Below are 18,740 nucleotides of genomic sequence, written 5' to 3'. Positions count from 1 at the left end.
TGACCATGTCTTTACGTTTTGTATTGATCTTAGCGTGAATGCTACTGAATGTCAATGTACAACACCTTTTGCCTTTTGGATCAATCTTTATGCTGTATTTCCCTGGCGGAGAGCCTGTGGATTTGTGTCAGTTCAGGAAAATCCCCAAATACAACTGGTTCATGTGTTTTGCCTTTTCGAATTTCGGGGGAAATTCAATAGATCTAGCGAGTGTCAGATCCTCACCTTTATCTCGCAGCTTTTCTTGGACTCGTTTTACTTTAACTCCTGCTATACAGCACCAGCCGTCTGAGTCAGCATTAGGGTAGTTTCAGATCCTTCGGAAAGTGGTGAAAGCTCTCACTTGCACCTCTGCTTTAAACAATGCCCAGCTATGCCTTTTATTCTTTTTGGTCTGATGTAATTGGCAAACTTATCTAAAACTTTAGCTGAGTTTCTTTCTTTCCCTCTACCCACATAGATGTCTAGCAAATATCTATGCCTTCTTCGCCGACCCACATTCATAGCCAGTTGGCTTTTTTGTTTAGTTTCAAACGCAGAGAGAGGACCATCAAAACGAAACGTACATGGCAGTGAAACTTCTCAGACTCTTCGTATAGACCCGGGGGTGACCAAGGGTGTTCAGGGCTGAGTGAACTGTTCCTGACAGACTTCTGACACCATGTGATAAACTCTACACACAATAACGTGGCTGATATGGCAGGTACTTCTGTTTACTGCGTTTCTGATGTGCACTTCTCATAAGACCACTATGGGCCACCAAAGAGTCGCAGCAGCAGATATGTGCGTACAACTGCATGTTTTCATGCTCTTTTCATTGTTGATACATCTCAAACTTTTTTGTGGAAAAGAATGTTTGCCACTTTTTTTGTGTGCACTCGCTGTTAACACATGAGGCCCTCTAAGGTCCTTGAAAAATGGGTGACTTTCTGTTGTCTGGTTTAAGACGAATGTGTCACGTGCAGACATGAGGTTGTCATGAAGCATTGTGTGAGTCAGAGTCCTCATGTTCATTTTGATGATGTGTATTGATGGATGGACAAAACATGTCTGTGGTCTTTTGGAGCACTTTAAAGGCTCTGAAGATTTTTATGATTATGCAGAATACGCTGGAGGTTTGTGGTCTCCTGCAAGCTGTGGGCCAAAGCTACGCGTGGATCAGGATATTTATTCATGCAATTACTTCTGCCACAGCTGTGTTTGAACTCACTGAACTCGGTGGCGATGACGGAGATGTTGTGCCAGGCGTTTTCCTCCCGGTCCAGCTCCCGGAGGAGAAAGAGGGAGCCGTTCCCAGCATGGATGTTGAACACTCGGTCCATGTCAGTGCGTCGGTCGATGGAGTACCTGCAAACAGAAAAACATTCGAGCATCTCAACACGACTCCGGCATACGACGTGTTCCTGCTTGTCCCTCGACGCTGCTGAAGTCAAATCTCCTCAAAATCACACATGCGACTGAGCGGAAACTGTTCTGCTGCGATCACATTATCTGCTGCCAGCAGATTTAACTGTCAAATGACTTTTGACATCCAAAACTGAAGATGCCCAGCCAGAGAAACACAAGCGTAGAAAAACATTGAAAAATTCCGCAATGCTTACGAATGTGAGCTTTTTACTGATTGTAATAATTTATTTATTTTGATTACTTTTTCTTCACTGAGACAGTAGACAATAGAGGTCAGAGAGACAGTAGAATCAGTGACAATATAAGTCAGAGGGACACTAAAGTTCAGAGAAATCATAGAGAGAAACTTGAGGTCAGAGACAGTAGAGCTCAGGAAGACACTAAAGATGACTGATAAACTAGAGGTCAGGGAGAAACTAAAGATCAGAGATAAAATAGATGTCAGGGACAGTAGAGGTCAGGGAGACATTAAAGATCAGAGATAAACTGGAGATCAGAGATAGTAGATGTCAGGAAGACACTAAAGATCAGAGAGAAACTACAGGTCAGAGACAGTAGAGGTCAGGGAAACAGAACAGAGGAACTAGAGGTCAGGGAAACAGTACAGAGAAACTAGAGGTCAGAGACAGTAGAGGTCAGAGAAACAGTACAGAGAAACTAGAGGTCAGAGACAGTAGAGGTCAGGAAGACACTAAAGATCAGAGATAAACTAGAGGTCAGAGACAGTAGAGGTCGTGGAAACGGAACAGAGGAACTAGAGGTCAGCGACCGTAGAGGTCAGGGAAACAGTAGAATCAGTGACAATATAAGTCAGAGGGACACTAAAGTTCAGAGAAATCATAGAGAGAAACTTGAGGTCAGAGACGGTAGAGCTCAGGAAGACACTAAAGATGACAGATAAACTAGAGGTCAGGGAGAAACTAAAGATCAGAGATAAAATAGAGGTCAGAAACAGTAGAGGTCAGGAAAACAGAACAGAGGAACAAGAGGTCAGGGAAACAGCACAGAGAAACTAGAGGTCAGAGACAGTAGGGGTCAGAGAAACAGTACAGAGAAACTAGAGGTCAGAGACAGTAGAGGTCAGGAAGACACTTAAGATCAGAGATAAACTAGAAGTCAGAGACAGTAGAGGACAGCAAGACACTAAACATCAGAGATAAACTAGAGGTCAGAGACAGTCGAGGTCAGGAAGACACTAAAGATCATAGATAAACTGGAGGTCAGAGACAGTAGAGGACAGGGAGACACTAAACATCAGAGATAAACTAGAGGTCAGAGACAGTTGGGGTCAGGAAGACACTAAAGAACAGAGATAAACTAGAGGTCAGGGACAGTAGAGGTCAGGAAGACACTAAAGATCAGAGATAAACTAGAGGTCAGGGACAGTAGAGGTCAGGAAGACACTAAAGATCATAGATAAACTACAGGTCAGAGCCAGAAGAGGTCAGGAAGACACTAAAGATCAGAGATAAACTAGAGGTCAGAGACAGTAGAGGTCAAGAAGACACTAAAGATCAGAGATAAACTAGAGGTCATAGACGGTAGAGGTCAGGGAGATACTGAATATCAGAGATAAACTAGAGGTCCGAGACAATAGAGGTCAGGAAGACATTAAAGATCAAAGAGAAACTAGGGGTCAGAGACAGTAGAGGTCAGGGAGACACTAAAGATCAGAGATAAACTAGAGGTCAGATAAAGTAGAGGACAGGGAGACACTAAACATCAGAGATAAACTAGAGGTCAGAGACAGTAGAGGACAGGGAGACACTAAACATCAGAGATAAACTAGAGGTCAGAGACAGTAGAGGTCAGGAAGACATTAAAGATCAGAGAGAAACTACAGGTCAGAGACAGAAGAGGTTAGAGAAACAGTACAGAGAAACTAGAGGTCAGAGACAGTAGAGGTCAGGAAGACACTAAAGATCAGAGATAAACTAGAGGTCAGAGACAGTAGAGGACAGGGAGACACTAAAGATCAGAGATAAACTAGAGGTTAGAGACAGTCGAGGTCCGGAAGACACTAAAGATCAGAGATAAACTAGAGGTCAGAGACAGTAGAGGTCAAGAAGACACTAAATATCAGAGAGAAACTAGAGGTCAGAGACAGTAGAGGTCATGAAGACACTAAAGATCAAAAATAAACTGGAGGTCAGAGACAGTAGAGGTCAAGAAGACACTAAAGATCAGAGATAAACTAGAGGTCAGAGACAGTAGAGGTCAAGAAGACACTAAAGATCAGAAAGAAACTAGAGGTCAGAGACAGTAGAGGTCATGAAGACACTAAAGGTCAAAAATAAACTGGAGGTCAGAGACAGTAGAGGTCAAGAAGACACTAAAGATCAGAGATAAACTAGAGGTCAGAGACAGTAGGGGTCAGAAAGACACTAAAGATCAAAGATAAACTAAAAGTCAGAGACAGTAGAGGTCAGGAAGACACTAAAGATCAGAGATAAACTAGAGGTCAGAGACAGTAGAGGACAGGGAGACACTAAACATCAGAGATAAACTAGAGGTCAGAGACAGTAGAGGACAGGGAGACACTAAACATCAGAGATCAACTAGAGGTCAGAGACAGTAGAGGTCAGAAAGACACTAAAGATCAAAGGCAGAAGGGCAGAGTGTCTATAGAGGTCAGAAAGACTATGGAGGTCAGAGGTCAAACAGAGGTCAGAGAGACAATAAAAAGACTGTAGATAGACAGTAGATTGAGACAGTTGTTGATGTTGGCAGTAAAAAAAAGACCTCTAAAAATACAGAATTATTTGCACCTTCCTCATCCCTTTCTAATCTCCTCACTCTTCTTTTTCCCTCCCCCCCTTGTTCAACAAACCTTAACTTTCCATTCTTATTTCTAGTGATGGTCTGATGAAGCTTCATGAAGCAGTGTCATTATTTTCAGAGTCCACTAGATGGCGGTCTCTGCACTATTTTCCTTGTTTATGAACAACTGTTCTAAGGAAACATCACATCTTTTTTAAACTAATGGCGCCACCTACTGACCTCTAAACAACATGACACTTCATGAAGCTTCATCAGCCCATCACTACTTATTTCCATCTCCTTCTTCTACTCTCCCCACTCTTCTCCCCCCTTTATTTTCACTTCTTTTTTTGGTGTCTTTCCTCCTTCTACTACCGTTTCCTCATCCATCTCCATTTCTTTGCGCATCACTCCATCTCCTCGCCCTCCCTCGCGGTTTCCTTTCACTCTTTCCTGGTCGGTGATAAAAGTGTTTGACTTGACTATAAACTGTCGGATCTTCGACCTTGAGAGTCATTTCGTCGCCGTGTCGTAATAAATGAGGGAAAGTGAGACACCTGATCTCCGCAGACCCTGCAGTCAGAGCTTCCTTGTGAGTGCGGCGAAGTTCAGAATCCCGTTTAATGATGTTTTTTAAAAAGTACAGCAGAACGTCCTTCACAACTTTTAACGAGGAACTTTTAACAGCACAATTATGTTAATGCACTCGTGGGGGACCAAACGTGACCAAATAAAGTCCCAGAGTGGCACCTCATCAATGACAAACACATCCACCTGCCTTTAAGTTTCAGAGGTAGATTTATGATTTTAACTTTAAACGTTTTTTTTTCATCTATTTTAGTGACTTTTTACGACTATAGAGAATATTATGGTAATTATATTATTATTCACCACATAATACATTTCATGATGATAAAACCTTCTACCGCTTTATTTATATTTAACTAAATGTTAACATTATTGGTTGTTATTTAATTTTTTTTAACAATTATCACCTGAACAAATATTCAAGTATAGCTGTATAAATAATGTTTTCTAGAATTGTAGTTTTTAGATAAATCATTAACATAAAGTTGTGAGACGGATACTTGTTTCAGTGTGTGATGATAATTACATTTTTAACGTAACTTTTAAATCTTCATTTAATCCAAATTCATAAAATACATTTGTTTGTTTTTAAAATACAGTTCAAACATATATTTGTACTGCATGTTTTTAATATTTCAAGAGGACTTCTTCACGTACTTGACAGGACTGTGCTTGATGTCGGGGTCAGACGCGCTGACCGACCCCAGGACGGTGTTTCTGGTCGCGTCCTCCTTCACCTCCATCACGTAGCCGGGGCGCTCGAAGACGGGTGGCTCGTCCACGTCCTCCACCGTGATCCGGACTGTGGCCTCGTCCCTGAACGGGCCCATGTTGAGGAACCGCTGGTTGATGTGCACGTTCTCCACCTGGATGCGGAGGCTGTACTGACGCTTCTTCTCGAAGTCCAGCGGCTGAGAGACCAGAAGACACGTCAGAACACGAACCACAGACCTGCTGAGTCACACACTCAGGTTTCTCTTTTCCTTCATCTTTGCTTCTTTAATATTTAATTTCTTACTTTAGTGTTGGATGGAATATTGAACAATGTAGCCATAAGCCACATCCTCCAGCCGAAGGATTTCAATGTCATAAAGTATACAAATGATTGATGTCAATGTAATTGATCAGGCGTATTTGTGCAAAGGTACAGCATAAGAAGGAAAAAACAAGTCAAAGAAGAGCTTCTATTGAAACTGTCGGCTCTATAATATTGTCGACTAGTCAGAGGCATGATGCGATTTCAAAGTCTAAAATTTCAATAAAAAGACAAAGATAAATAAATTGAAACTCAAGTGAAACGCAAGTTTGTGTTTTCTAAAGACCATACGTATACTCAGTGGACCAACTTTGTCTTCAAGATGACAGAAAATATCCAACAAATATTCAACAACAAACTGCTTGATTCAGAAAAAAAACCTAAACAAAGATAAAAAAAAACCTCTTAATGCTCATCAGTAGAACTTATCTAACAAACTGTAATGGATAAGAGTTGATAAAGTGTGAAGCAACAGTTTAGCAGCAGATATTTTGTTCCATTGTCTATAACTTTTAAGAGAAACAGATTACTCTGAAAATAATCCCAATGCTTACTCGACATGAGGGTGAGTAAAAAAATGAGTGAAGTTTGAATTTTGGATGAACTATCCATTTAAACAAGGCGACAGAAAGTGAAGGAGTGCACTACTCTTTGGGACGTGGACAAAGACTCAAGAATTATGGGATTAAAAGCCACTTGTAGTGTGTGTTTTTTAGTCCTCATTCGCTCTGTCCATCAGATTTTCTCTTTTTAGTAACCAGATCAAAACATATAAAAGTTTCTTCATAGTGTATCTTAAACTTTGGCACATTTGACTTCATGTATACTCAACGTGTCTCTCTACTTTAACGCATCTTCACCTCCTTTATAAACAGACAAACACACCCAGAAACAGACGTACTAACCTTCCGGAGCCTGATCACGCCGTCCTGCGACGTGCGATTGGCCGCGATATCGAAGACGCCTGGGCCGTCGCTGCCGATGATCCTGTAGTCCATCTCGGCGTTCTGTCCGGTGTCCGCATCCGTGGCACGGATCACCCCGATCACTGATCCCAGTTCCAGGGATTCGGGCACCAGGAAGTCGTAGACAGCTGCGCAGAAAAGGTAAGAGTCACCTTGACCAGAGACCTTAAGGTCAACGTAAAACATTGTTTGCAAATATTGTTAAAACAGATACTTTGCTGACGTCGTTTAGATTCATAGAACTAGGTTAACATTTAATAACATTTCGGGCCCAGATTGTATTTTACATTGGAGGATCTTTAAAAAAATAGTTAATTATATATTATTATTTAAGTTTCAGGTTTTATTTTTGTTGTCTCTGTGACAAAGGTTGTGTTACTACTACACTAAACATCTTTATCATTCCACCGGGCTGATGAAGATTCATGAAGCAGTGTCATGTTGTTTAGAGGTCAGTAGGTGGCGCCAATAGTTTAAAAATGATGCTTCATTAGAACAGTTGTTCAAAACAAAGGAAAATAGTGCAGAGACCGCCATCTAGTGGACTCTGAAAATAATGGCTTCATGAAGCTTCATCAGAACATCACTACTTTCCATCACTAACAACTGTTGTTCAACTCGAAAGAAGGAAACTCTTCATTTGAAAAAACACTTGTGAGCCAAGAGCCATCTGGAATAAACTGACCCCAAAATAATTCTACCAGAAGGTGCAGCAGCTGAAACAGAACTCCATCCGGCACCTTTGACATCCGGCGACTGCGCAGAGCTGAGCACTGATCACGAGGCGTGTGAGTCAGAGATCGGGAACACGAGCTCGGCGGCGTTTCTGCCTCGGCTGTTACATCTTTGAACCAATTCAACATGAAACATAAATTTTCGGACCTAAATTATATTTTTCTTGTTTGAGGACGACTTCACGGTTGGATGTGCGAGGATGGATGGTGGCCTGTCATTAGCTGTAGTGGCAACGGTTCCCCAGCTGAATGCTTGAATAAATAGTGGCGCGACGGCGGGCGGGGGAGGGTGATATATACACACACAGCCTGTGGAGACAAACAACACTGACACACTAATAAAACACACTGACAGTGTTTTGGCAACGCCTGAGTCGGCAGGTTCTGCGCGACACAGTTGACGCGAGACTCGCCGCCACCCAGGCCTTCCACGAGCAGGTATTTAGCATGGATGGCAGACAATGCTATCACTTCCTGACACTCCGTCTCCTTTGTGCGTCCCATCGCAATATGTCTCCCCTTCTTTCCCCCCCCTCGTCACCTCCTCCGTCCCCACTCTCGCCATTCCCTTCATCCGTCTCCCCTCACCCATCTGTCTGCCAAAGAAGTGGTGATGAATGAGGCGCCACTCTGAGGGGCGTCTGCCTCCTCAGCCGTACACTTTTTTTGGGGAAAGAGAATCTGTCAGTGCGATTTGGCTGCCAGATTAAACGAGAGCAAAGTAGCGCGATAGACAAGCGACACGAGGCACTGAAGCCGAGGTTTTTTATGGAGTCAAAGACTTAATATGTGTCTTTATTTCAGAGGGATTACGGGCCTGCCTCTGTCCTACATTTAATTACTGGAAGCGGCCCGTCACTGTAATCCACGCTCGCTCAAATCGTGACACCAGATGGAGGACTTACTCTTGATGAAGCGGGGCGGGTTGTCGTTGATGTCGGAGAGCATGATGCTGACTGTGGTGGTTCCGGAGAGTCCGCCCATCTGGCCCGCCATGTCCTTGGCCTGGATCACCACCTGGTAGTCCTCCTTCACCTCCCTGTCCATCCCGGGCAGGGCCGTCCGGATAAGACCTGTGGAGGAAAAGTAAGGATTTTTTTATATGGGGGTAACGAGATCAAACATCAAAAGAGAGAAAGTTTGTTCTCAAAAAACACATTTGTGAGTCGTTTCAGGCCAATTCATGAACTCTCCAAAAAGTCTTCATATACCATAAAATCTTCACAAACATATTCTATCAAACCTTTTTTTTAAATTTCCTGTAGCGCCTGTTGCTCTCACAGCGGCTTCAGCTCATTAAACAATCACCAACTATCTCTCCTGCAGCAACAGGCGCCAGGTTAAAATTGTGTGTACCACCTCTATTCTCTCTATACTCGTGGATTACATTTTTCTTGTTCAAAGTGTTATTGTCCTCCTAGAGCCTGAGCCTACTTTTTGTCGCTTTATCCAGGGTGTGTGATTTTTTTCTAATCATCGCTCTCTTTGTTTCTTTTTCAGACTTGTGGTGCGCTTTGACTTTCCTTTGATAAACACTTTAACTTAGTTTTTTTAAACGATTGTGATTAAGCATTTTACATGCATTCTGTTTGTATTTTTGCATCTGCACTTCCTCACAACCCATATTTCATGATTAAAATGTGGCCCTTTATACTACGCTATGTTGAAAAATGTTTTTTTTTAAAGAAAGGAAATCATTGAAGCAAATTCATCCAATTCCTGGGTTAATCTTGTGAGTTGCTAGTAGAGATGACCTTCATGAAGCAGTGTCATGTTGTTTAGAGGTCAGTAGGAGGCGCCATCAGTTTAAAAATGATGAGATGTTTCATTATAAAAATTGTTAAAAAAAACAAAGGCAAGTAGTGCAGAGTGGATTAGACTCTAGTGGACTCTGAAAATAATGAAACTGCTTCATGAAGCTTCATCAGACCATCACTAGTTACTTACTTTCAGTGATGATGAACAACTTGCTCACAGTGAAAGATCAAATTTGTTTTTCGGAAGTGGAGTTCTTCTTTTGTAGGTGCTGACAATACGAGAGTGTCAGGTGAAGCTCTGGTGCTTAACAGGAGTTCCACAGACGTCCCAGCAACACGTGACAACACTACTGTTTGTTGTACCAGATCCAACTCTCTCATGAGGAAGTGGTGACGTACGAGCGGAACACTAAGCCAGACGCCATGGAGGAGGTTGAAACAATCTTTTATGACGACAGCTTCAACTCTCTACTGTACTTGAAAGCTGTGAGTCTTGACACTTATGCCGACGACCCTCTGCTATGTTTGGTGGTCAATCTGCAAAAGTGCTGCCGTACATGATGTTTGAATCCTCCAGTTGGAATAACACACGATCGATGCATCTACAGGGCAGATCACTGAAGCGCTAAGAAAATGTTATCAGAGAAAGGTCGGCACTTGTTGAGCACCTGATACCCCCGAGGACATCTTCAGGTCTCATCGTTTGATGGATCCAAAGGGTCAAGTGTCCGCACTCTTTCATGTTCTGATTGTCGATTCGGGTCGCGTTGTGCGGGCTGGACGACTGAGGTCACTGGTCCTCACATGGCGCTGCCACATTTGTTTGAGTCGCTGAACAACGCTGCCTTAACAGAGTCTTAAATCCTGCTCCGTTCATTTGACGCCTCATGAGCCGAGATAAGAAATTATAATAAGCTCTTTGAAAATGTGCTTTTTTTCACTTATGTGGAACGTCTTTTATAATGTTCAAGCGTCCGGAGCAAGTGGAGACAGTTTCCATGAACATTACAGGCCATCAAGGCATCAACCGTCCACTAGTGAAGATAGTTTCACCTCTTGAATTGATTTCTTAACAGAAGATATGCAAACACTTTTATCTGAATTATGTTTATTTTATTGATATGTTTTTATCTCACTTTACTTTTATGAAACGAATGGGTTGAAATGAACTATTCTATTTGTGACTGTGTACATTTTTATACATGAATTAAACGATTGTGTGTCTTTGTTTTATCTTAAACAGGTACGGCAGACATAGACACACAATCGTGCACACACAATTGTGCACAAACACACACGCGCACATGCACACACACACACACACACACACACTCACACGCACACATGCACACAAACACACGCCCACATGCGCACAAACACACACAGATGGACAAACACACGCCCACATGCAAACGCACAAATATAACCCAATTATAATACTAATAGAACAACAGAAAAGATTTTCAACGATCTTTATAACAAGTTGAAAGCAAACTTTTACTTTTTGGAGACATAACCTTTGTTAAAATAAATACACTCTCTACTGTCACCACCAACTTTTGAGAGAAACAAGTGAGAAGGTTTGTTTTTGCGTTGTTTCATTAAATTAAATCTTCTTCTTTTTTTTAATAATAGAGCACAGAGTGCCATCTAGTGGTGTTAGAAGTTGAGAACACTGCATCATGAAACCTCATCAACTGCTACGTGAGCCACGACTGTCCTACACTACAAAAGTAAAGCGAAGCGTGTTTTAGTGTGTAACTTTGTGTCGGTTGAGAGTCTGAGAAGTCGTCATCTGGATTCTTTGGTTCAGAACATGTGTGACCTTACAAGACCACACGCCGCAAATCCTGCAAGTAATGGGACGTCCAGGGCCCGTGTGCGAGAGGATGTCAATTTACATACTACACGGGGGGAAAAGCATGTTACCGATAATCCCTGCACTAATCTGCAAATGCCCTTTTTGTCATTACCCTTTTGTATAAACGAGCATCAATGGAACCAGTGAAACGGTTCCACTGCCACCGTCTGTGTCGGACAGTAGCAACTGTTTTGATTAAGAGTTTCAACTGTCAGTCAGACACTCTGTGTGTGTGTGTGTGTGTGTGTGTTACTGTGATTGTGTGTGTGTGTGTGTGTGTGTTACTGTGATTGTTCACTCGTTTCTGCAGATCTTTCTACACTTCGGAGCCCTGACCTGTTTCCGGGTCCACTGAGAAGTACGGCTGCCCCTCCAGGATGCTGTAGACCACTCGAGCGCTGTTTCCGTACGTTGCATCATCCGCGTCCACCGCCGTCACCTGAATCACCGACGCGCCTGGTGACAAGACAGTCAGTAAACACACGGCATAAGATTCACATGTGAGGAAAGACTGAAGAAATGATATCATGAAGTATTTTACAGAATACAAATCCAAAGATTTAATTCATATATATGTTAAAAATGTACATTATATGGCAATATAGTTGAACGTACTTTCAAAATGAGAAGATATAGAGAAGCACTGTTATTTTATTTCAAGTTATTAAATTATTACTCAAGTCATAGTTCACCAATAATTAAAACCTCGACTCACCCTCATGTCGACTAAAGGATGGAATTCTTTTTCAGATGAAAAATAAAATTCTAATTTTGGGTGAACTTACTAACCCTTTAAGTCCCATTTGGTAAATTAAAGAAAATATCACATTTTGAGAGAATAAATGACTGAAATGAATGCAACATTGTGTTGTAACCGTAGATGAGTCGTGACTCAGTTAAACTCACAGCAACAGTGTGTATCTGAGGTGTTGTAACTGTAGATGAGTCGTGACTCAGTTAAACTCACAGCAACAGTGTGTATCTGAGGTGTTGTAACTGTAGATGAGTCGTGACTCAGTTAAACTCACAGCAACAGTGTGTATCTGAGGTGTTGTAACTGTAGATGAGTCGTGACTCAGTTAAACTCACAGCAACAGTGTGTATCAGAGGTGTTGTAACCGTAGATGAGTCGTGACTCAGTTAAACTCACAGCAACAGTGTGTATCTGAGGTGTTGTAACTGTAGATGAGTCGTGACTCAGTTAAACTCACAGCAACAGTGTGTATCTGAGGTGTTGTAACTGTAGATGAGTCGTGACTCAGTTAAACTCACAGCAACAGTGTGTATCTGAGGTGTTGTAACCGTAGATGAGTCGTGACTCAGTTAAACTCACAGCAACAGTGTGTATCAAAGGTGTTGTAACTGTAGATGAGTCGTGACTCAGTTAAACTCACAGCAACAGTGTGTATCAGAGGTGTTGTAACCGTAGATGAGTCGTGACTCAGTTAAACTCACAGCAACAGTGTGTATCAAAGGTGTTGTAACTGTAGATGAGTCGTGACTCAGTTAAACTCACAGCAACAGTGTGTATCAGAGGTGTTGTAACCGTAGATGAGTCGTGACTCAGTTAAACTCACAGCAACAGTGTGTATCTGAGGTGTTGTAACTGTAGATGAGTCGTGACTCAGTTAAACTCACAGCAACAGTGTGTATCAAAGGTGTTGTAACCGTAGATGAGTCGTGACTCAGTTAAACTCACAGCAACAGTGTGTATCAAAGGTGTTGTAACTGTAGATGAGTCGTGACTCAGTTAAACTCACAGCAACAGTGTGTATCAAAGGTGTTGTAACCGTAGATGAGTCGTGACTCAGTAAACTCACAGCAAGTGTGTATCTGAGGTGTTGTAACTGTAGATGAGTCGTGACTCAGTTAAACTCACAGCAACAGTGTGTATCAGAGGTGTTGTAACTGTAGATGAGTCGTGACTCAGTTAAACTCACAGTAACAGTGTGTATCAGAGGTGTTGTAACCGTAGATGAGTCGTGACTCAGTGAACTCACAGCAACAGTGTGTATCAGAGGTGTTGTAACCGTAGATGAGTCGTGACTCAGTTAAACTCACAGCAACAGTGTGTATCAAAGGTGTTGTAACTGTAGATGAGTCGTGACTCAGTTAAACTCACAGCAACAGTGTGTATCAAAGGTGTTGTAACTGTAGATGAGTCGTGACTCAGTTAAACTCACAGCAACAGTGTGTATCAAAGGTGTTGTAACTGTAGATGAGTCGTGACTCAGTAAACTCACAGCAACAGTGTGTATCAAAGGTGTTGTAACTGTAGATGAGTCGTGACTCAGTTAAACTCACAGCAACAGTGTGTATCAAAGGTGTTGTAACTGTAGATGAGTCGTGACTCAGTTAAACTCACAGCAACAGTGTGTATCAAAGGTGTTGTAACTGTAGATGAGTCGTGACTCAGTTAAACTCACAGCAACAGTGTGTATCAAAGGTGTTGTAACTGTAGATGAGTCGTGACTCAGTAAACTCACAGCAACAGTGTGTATCAAAGGTGTTGTAACTGTAGATGAGTCGTGACTCAGTTAAACTCACAGCAACAGTGTGTATCAAAGGTGTTGTAACCGTAGATGAGTCGTGACTCAGTTAAACTCACAGCAACAGTGTGTATCTGAGGTGTTGTAACTGTAGATGAGTCGTGACTCAGTTAAACTCACAGCAACAGTGTGTATCAAAGGTGTTGTAACTGTAGATGAGTCGTGACTCAGTTAAACTCACAGCAACAGTGTGTATCAGAGGTGTTGTAACTGTAGATGAGTCGTGACTCAGTTAAACTCACAGCAACAGTGTGTATCAAAGGTGTTGTAACCGTAGATGAGTCGTGACTCAGTAAACTCACAGCAAGTGTGTATCTGAGGTGTTGTAACTGTAGATGAGTCGTGACTCAGTTAAACTCACAGCAACAGTGTGTATCAGAGGTGTTGTAACCGTAGATGAGTCGTGACTCAGTTAAACTCACAGCAACAGTGTGTATCAAAGGTGTTGTAACTGTAGATGAGTCGTGACTCAGTTAAACTCACAGCAACAGTGTGTATCTGAGGTGTTGTAACTGTAGATGAGTCGTGACTCAGTTAAACTCACAGCAACAGTGTGTATCAAAGGTGTTGTAACCGTAGATGAGTCGTGACTCAGTTAAACTCACAGCAACAGTGTGTATCAAAGGTGTTGTAACTGTAGATGAGTCGTGACTCAGTTAAACTCACAGCAACAGTGTGTATCAAAGGTGTTGTAACCGTAGATGAGTCGTGACTCAGTTAAACTCACAGCAACAGTGTGTATCAAAGGTGTTGTAACCGTAGATGAGTCGTGACTCAGTTAAACTCACAGCAACAGTGTGTATCAAAGGTGTTGTAACCGTAGATGAGTCGTGACTCAGTTAAACTCACAGCAACAGTGTGTATCTGAGGTGTTGTAACCGTAGATGAGTCGTGACTCAGTAAACTCACAGCAAGTGTGTATCTGAGGTGTTGTAACTGAAGATGAGTCGTGACTCAGTAAACTCACAGCAACAGTGTGTATCAGAGGTGTTGTAACCGTAGATGAGTCGTGACTCAGTTAAACTCACAGCAACAGTGTGTATCAAAGGTGTTGTAACTGTAGATGAGTCGTGACTCAGTGAACTCACAGCAACAGTGTGTATCTGAGGTGTTGTAACTGTAGATGAGTCGTGACTCAGTAAACTCACAGCAACAGTGTGTATCAAAGGTGTTGTAACTGTAGATGAGTCGTGACTCAGTAAACTCACAGCAACAGTGTGTATCAGAGGTGTTGTAACTGTAGATGAGTCGTGACTCAGTTAAACTCACAGCAACAGTGTGTATCTGAGGTGTTGTAACCGTAGATGAGTCGTGACTCAGTTAAACTCACAGCAACAGTGTGTATCAGAGGTGTTGTAACTGTAGATGAGTCGTGACTCAGTTAAACTCACAGCAACAGTGTGTATCAGAGGTGTTGTAACCGTAGATGAGTCGTGACTCAGTTAAACTCACAGCAACAGTGTGTATCAAAGGTGTTGTAACCGTAGATGAGTCGTGACTCAGTTAAACTCACAGCAACAGTGTGTATCTGAGGTGTTGTAACCGTAGATGAGTCGTGACTCAGTAAACTCGGAGAAATCAAAGGTGTTGAAGTTGTTTAGATCAACAGCGCGAGCTGAATGAATCTTGCTGTTGAGCTAAACTTACTCCACCACCTCAAACAGATGCTCTCCACGTAGCCAACAGTCTAACGATGCATCTGCATAAGTTCTGTTCCCTGAGCGGCACCTTCTGGTTAAATCTAGAGAGTTTGTGAGTCATTTTGCCTTCATGACTCATCATAAGTGGACTTGATTAGACACAAACACACAGAGACATACATACATATACATTTCTGTCCCTTCTCATTAGCGCTGGGATTGATTCCCGCAGCGCAGACGAGTATGATGTGCTCTTTTTTCTCCAGGAACATTTCTTTAAACCCCAAGAAGCCTATTAGTGTATCCTGGATCCGCAGCATCACTGATCGCTGTGATCTCTTTTCTACATCCAGGCCCCTTCCTCACCAGAACAAAGGGAAGCATTCTCGCCAACAGCTACCTCGCAAATAGCGCCTGGCGGGCGAGCGTTGGCTCATTACACGCAGAGAAGAAGTAATTGAGTAGAAATATTTAATAGCAGAGAGCTATAAATACACAAGTGAGCTCCAGTGAAAGTTGTCATCATGGCCGAGATCTTCTTGAAAAAACAACCTCAGAGGAGGTTAGGGACACACGTGTGGAGAAACACTGGTTGCTGATCTGGAAAAGAAGGATCCATTCATCTATAATCTGGACCGTGATCAAGGTTCTCCCTCTGCTTCCGGTGTGTGATCATGAGTTCAATTGAATCCTCTTCACCTGTTTATCTCAACGTTCTCCTTAAGCATGATGAGGTAGAAATACTTTTTGTTGCTGTTGTGGTTTAGTGACTGTGTAGCTGACAGACCAAGCGCAGTTTTACCACATCTGTAGGGACTGTTCATTTCTATGTGGAGTAGTTTGAAGTTCAGAAATTTCAAAATGGTTCAGTTAATAGTTCATAATCCTAAATTTTGAACTAGTTCAATTTACTTTGTTTCCAGTGTTGATGCTTAGTTTTCAAAATTATAGCCACTGCCAATATATAACCACAGACTTTAATTGATAGTTTTAACATTAAAAAAAACATTTCATTATCAGGTAAGAAAGTGTTTATTGTCAGTATTGCAAGAATTACACGTTAATGGTATGCGGTTTTGGGAATACAGTAATCGAATTAATAAAATAAATACAATACGGTTTAGTAAATAAAATAAAATAAGTGACCCAGCATGATAAAAAAGAAAAAATAATTCACTTTTTATAGGGATTACTTAGTGTTATGCTTTCTGGCCTAGTGTGTTTGCGGAGTCATTTGTACTGTAATGTCCACTCAAGAGGTAGACGGAGTTATAATGAGTGTTCTTAGCGTCATTTAAAGGGTTAGTTCATCTAATCATTTTCTACTCAGCCTCATGTCGACTAAGGGTTCGGATTATCTTCAGAGTAATCTGTTTCTTTTTAGAGTTAAAAGCAAAAATGTGAGTCCATTTTAATCTAGCAAGTGAAGCTCTGGTTCATCTTCCTCCAAAAAGTGTAGACTGTAGCACCTGAGATATTACCCGGAGTACTTTCGATTTATTTAAACGTCTGCCACAAAGGAGCGTAAAATATCGACTTGTTTAACTTTTCTGGAACAGTTTTTCTCGTCGACGCTTCAATATAAGATGGACATGGCAAACTAACATTATGGAGGTATGTGGATGTTTTTAAGTGACAGGAAGAAAAAACAATTGTCCGTAATGCTAAAAGGGAACAGATTAGTCTGTAAATAATCCCAACCCTTAGTCGATATGCAGGTGAGAAGAAAGTTAGTGAAGTTTGAATTTTGGGTGAATTATCACTTTACTATAACTTTAACAACTCACAGAGTTAGTTCCTGTTGTGCAGATCACCATCAAAACATAAACTACACAACACACCGGAAACTCAACTTTGACCTTGATATTGTCTTGATACAAACTGTTACAATAACAACGTGAATACGAACAAGTTGCTATCGTTCCAGGTGAATTAACTAAAGAACCTCAGTGGCTAGATAGTGGACACTAGGGACACACAATCATAAATGTGGTAATCTTTTGCAGGTGTGTGAGCTAGTGCGTTTTTCATGATTACATGATACAGTCTTATGTTCACTTACCGATGTCGGACATCTCGGGAACCTCAGCCATGTACGGGTCTTTGGTGAATTTGGGCTCGTTGTCGTTGATGTCGTGGATCTTGATGATGAACTCGGACTCGCCCTCCAGCGCCTCGTTGGTGAAGCGGTTGACAGCCTTGGCTCGCAGGATATAGTAGGCCTTCTCCTCGCGGTCAAGCCTCTTGGTGGCGTGAATGTCCCCGGATTTCTCGTCGATCTTGAACAGTGACCCGGCTCCTTCCCCCGTCAGGACGTACTTCGCGCTGCCGTCGCCTCGATCGGAGTCTGAGTGAAGCTGTAACGGCAGAACATAACACTTGGATGAACAAGAGGAGCATAGTTGTACAATTTGAAGACAAGATGAAGGAGTCTTGTCTGTTTAGTGTTGCATCTGGGGAGAGCTCTCCACTAAGCTGGATTCTCTGTTCACTGATGTCAGTGTGCAGGGAGTTCCTGGCATCATCCACGATTACCAGTAGTTTGTTCAAAGATATCCTCTGTCTGTTACGAGGGATTGTGGTCTGGACCTACCAAAGTTCAAGTCCACTTTGGTCTTTGAGGTTAAGATGGTTTTCCTTGCTCCAAACCACAATCCTCCAATCCCATCAAGCTCCTGTACTCATCCTCTTAACCACCAGATGTAAGGTCCTTCAGCCTGATGTACTCTGGTCTATTGGTGAGTAAGTCCGTAATACAGAAGACCAGGCAGGGGTCTAGCTGCATCTGTGTCAGTTTGTCCTCCAGAGGAAAGGGGCTGGATGGAGTTAAATGCACTAGAGAAATCCAGGACCAGAATCTTAACTGAGCTGCTTTCCCTTATCCAGGTGGATGTAGAGCGGATGTAGAAGATGGAGGATTACTCCAAACGCTCCCCAGGAGACTGCAGGGGCTGAACTTGAGGCCTGACATGTTTGAGAACTAACCGCTCCAGTGTTTTATCAGGTGTGATCTCAGTCCCACTGGTCTGTAATATTAAGCTCGTTGGGCCGGTTCTATTTCCGGGACAAGGATGATAGAGGGTGTTTTCCACGGTCTTCAGCAGCAGAGTGAAAAACTGCTTTTCTTCTGGGCAAAGCCCCCGAAGTACTCCCCTGACCTTGCTTGAGGTTATGCAGGGATGAGGTTGTGGTGGGCCGAGGCAGGAGGGAGCAATTGATAGTGAGGTGGCCTGGTCAAGCCTGTTAAAAAAGTTTTTTTATACCCTTTCCCACCTTTACAATCACCACTAAAGTCAGTGAGGACGTGTGAGCCCCATTCAGCTTCGGTTCCAACTTCCTCCTTTAAATGTCCATTTCCCCTTTAATGACCCTCAAAGTCCTCACCGTGTGACTTCATCAGCACCGACCGTGGTTTCAAATCGCATTCCTTTTCCTGATAGAGC

The 18,740-nt window shown here is 42.4% G+C and overlaps 1 protein-coding gene across 1 annotated transcript in view; it reads right to left on the bottom strand.

Moving 5' to 3' along the window:
• LOC148082143 (cadherin-6-like) overlaps nt 1-18,740 on the bottom strand; it is a 62,109-nt gene that overhangs the window by 9,920 nt on the left and 33,449 nt on the right. Inside the window, exons 3-8 of the mRNA XM_087789260.1 lie at nt 17,360-17,654; nt 11,445-11,564; nt 8,396-8,563; nt 6,697-6,884; nt 5,413-5,666; nt 1,211-1,347 (exon numbers count right to left, since the gene is read on the bottom strand). Coding sequence (XP_087645386.1) covers nt 1,211-1,347; nt 5,413-5,666; nt 6,697-6,884; nt 8,396-8,563; nt 11,445-11,564; nt 17,360-17,654 — 1,162 coding nt within the window. The remainder of the gene's footprint in view (nt 1-1,210; nt 1,348-5,412; nt 5,667-6,696; nt 6,885-8,395; nt 8,564-11,444; nt 11,565-17,359; nt 17,655-18,740) is intronic.

This window comes from Callionymus lyra, chromosome 4, assembly GCF_982586985.1.
Source record: "Callionymus lyra chromosome 4, fCalLyr1.hap1.1, whole genome shotgun sequence".
Taxonomy (NCBI): Eukaryota; Metazoa; Chordata; class Actinopteri; order Syngnathiformes; family Callionymidae; genus Callionymus; species Callionymus lyra.
The sequence above is the reverse complement of the archived record's forward strand: the minus strand, read 5'-3'. Positions and strand labels throughout refer to the sequence as shown.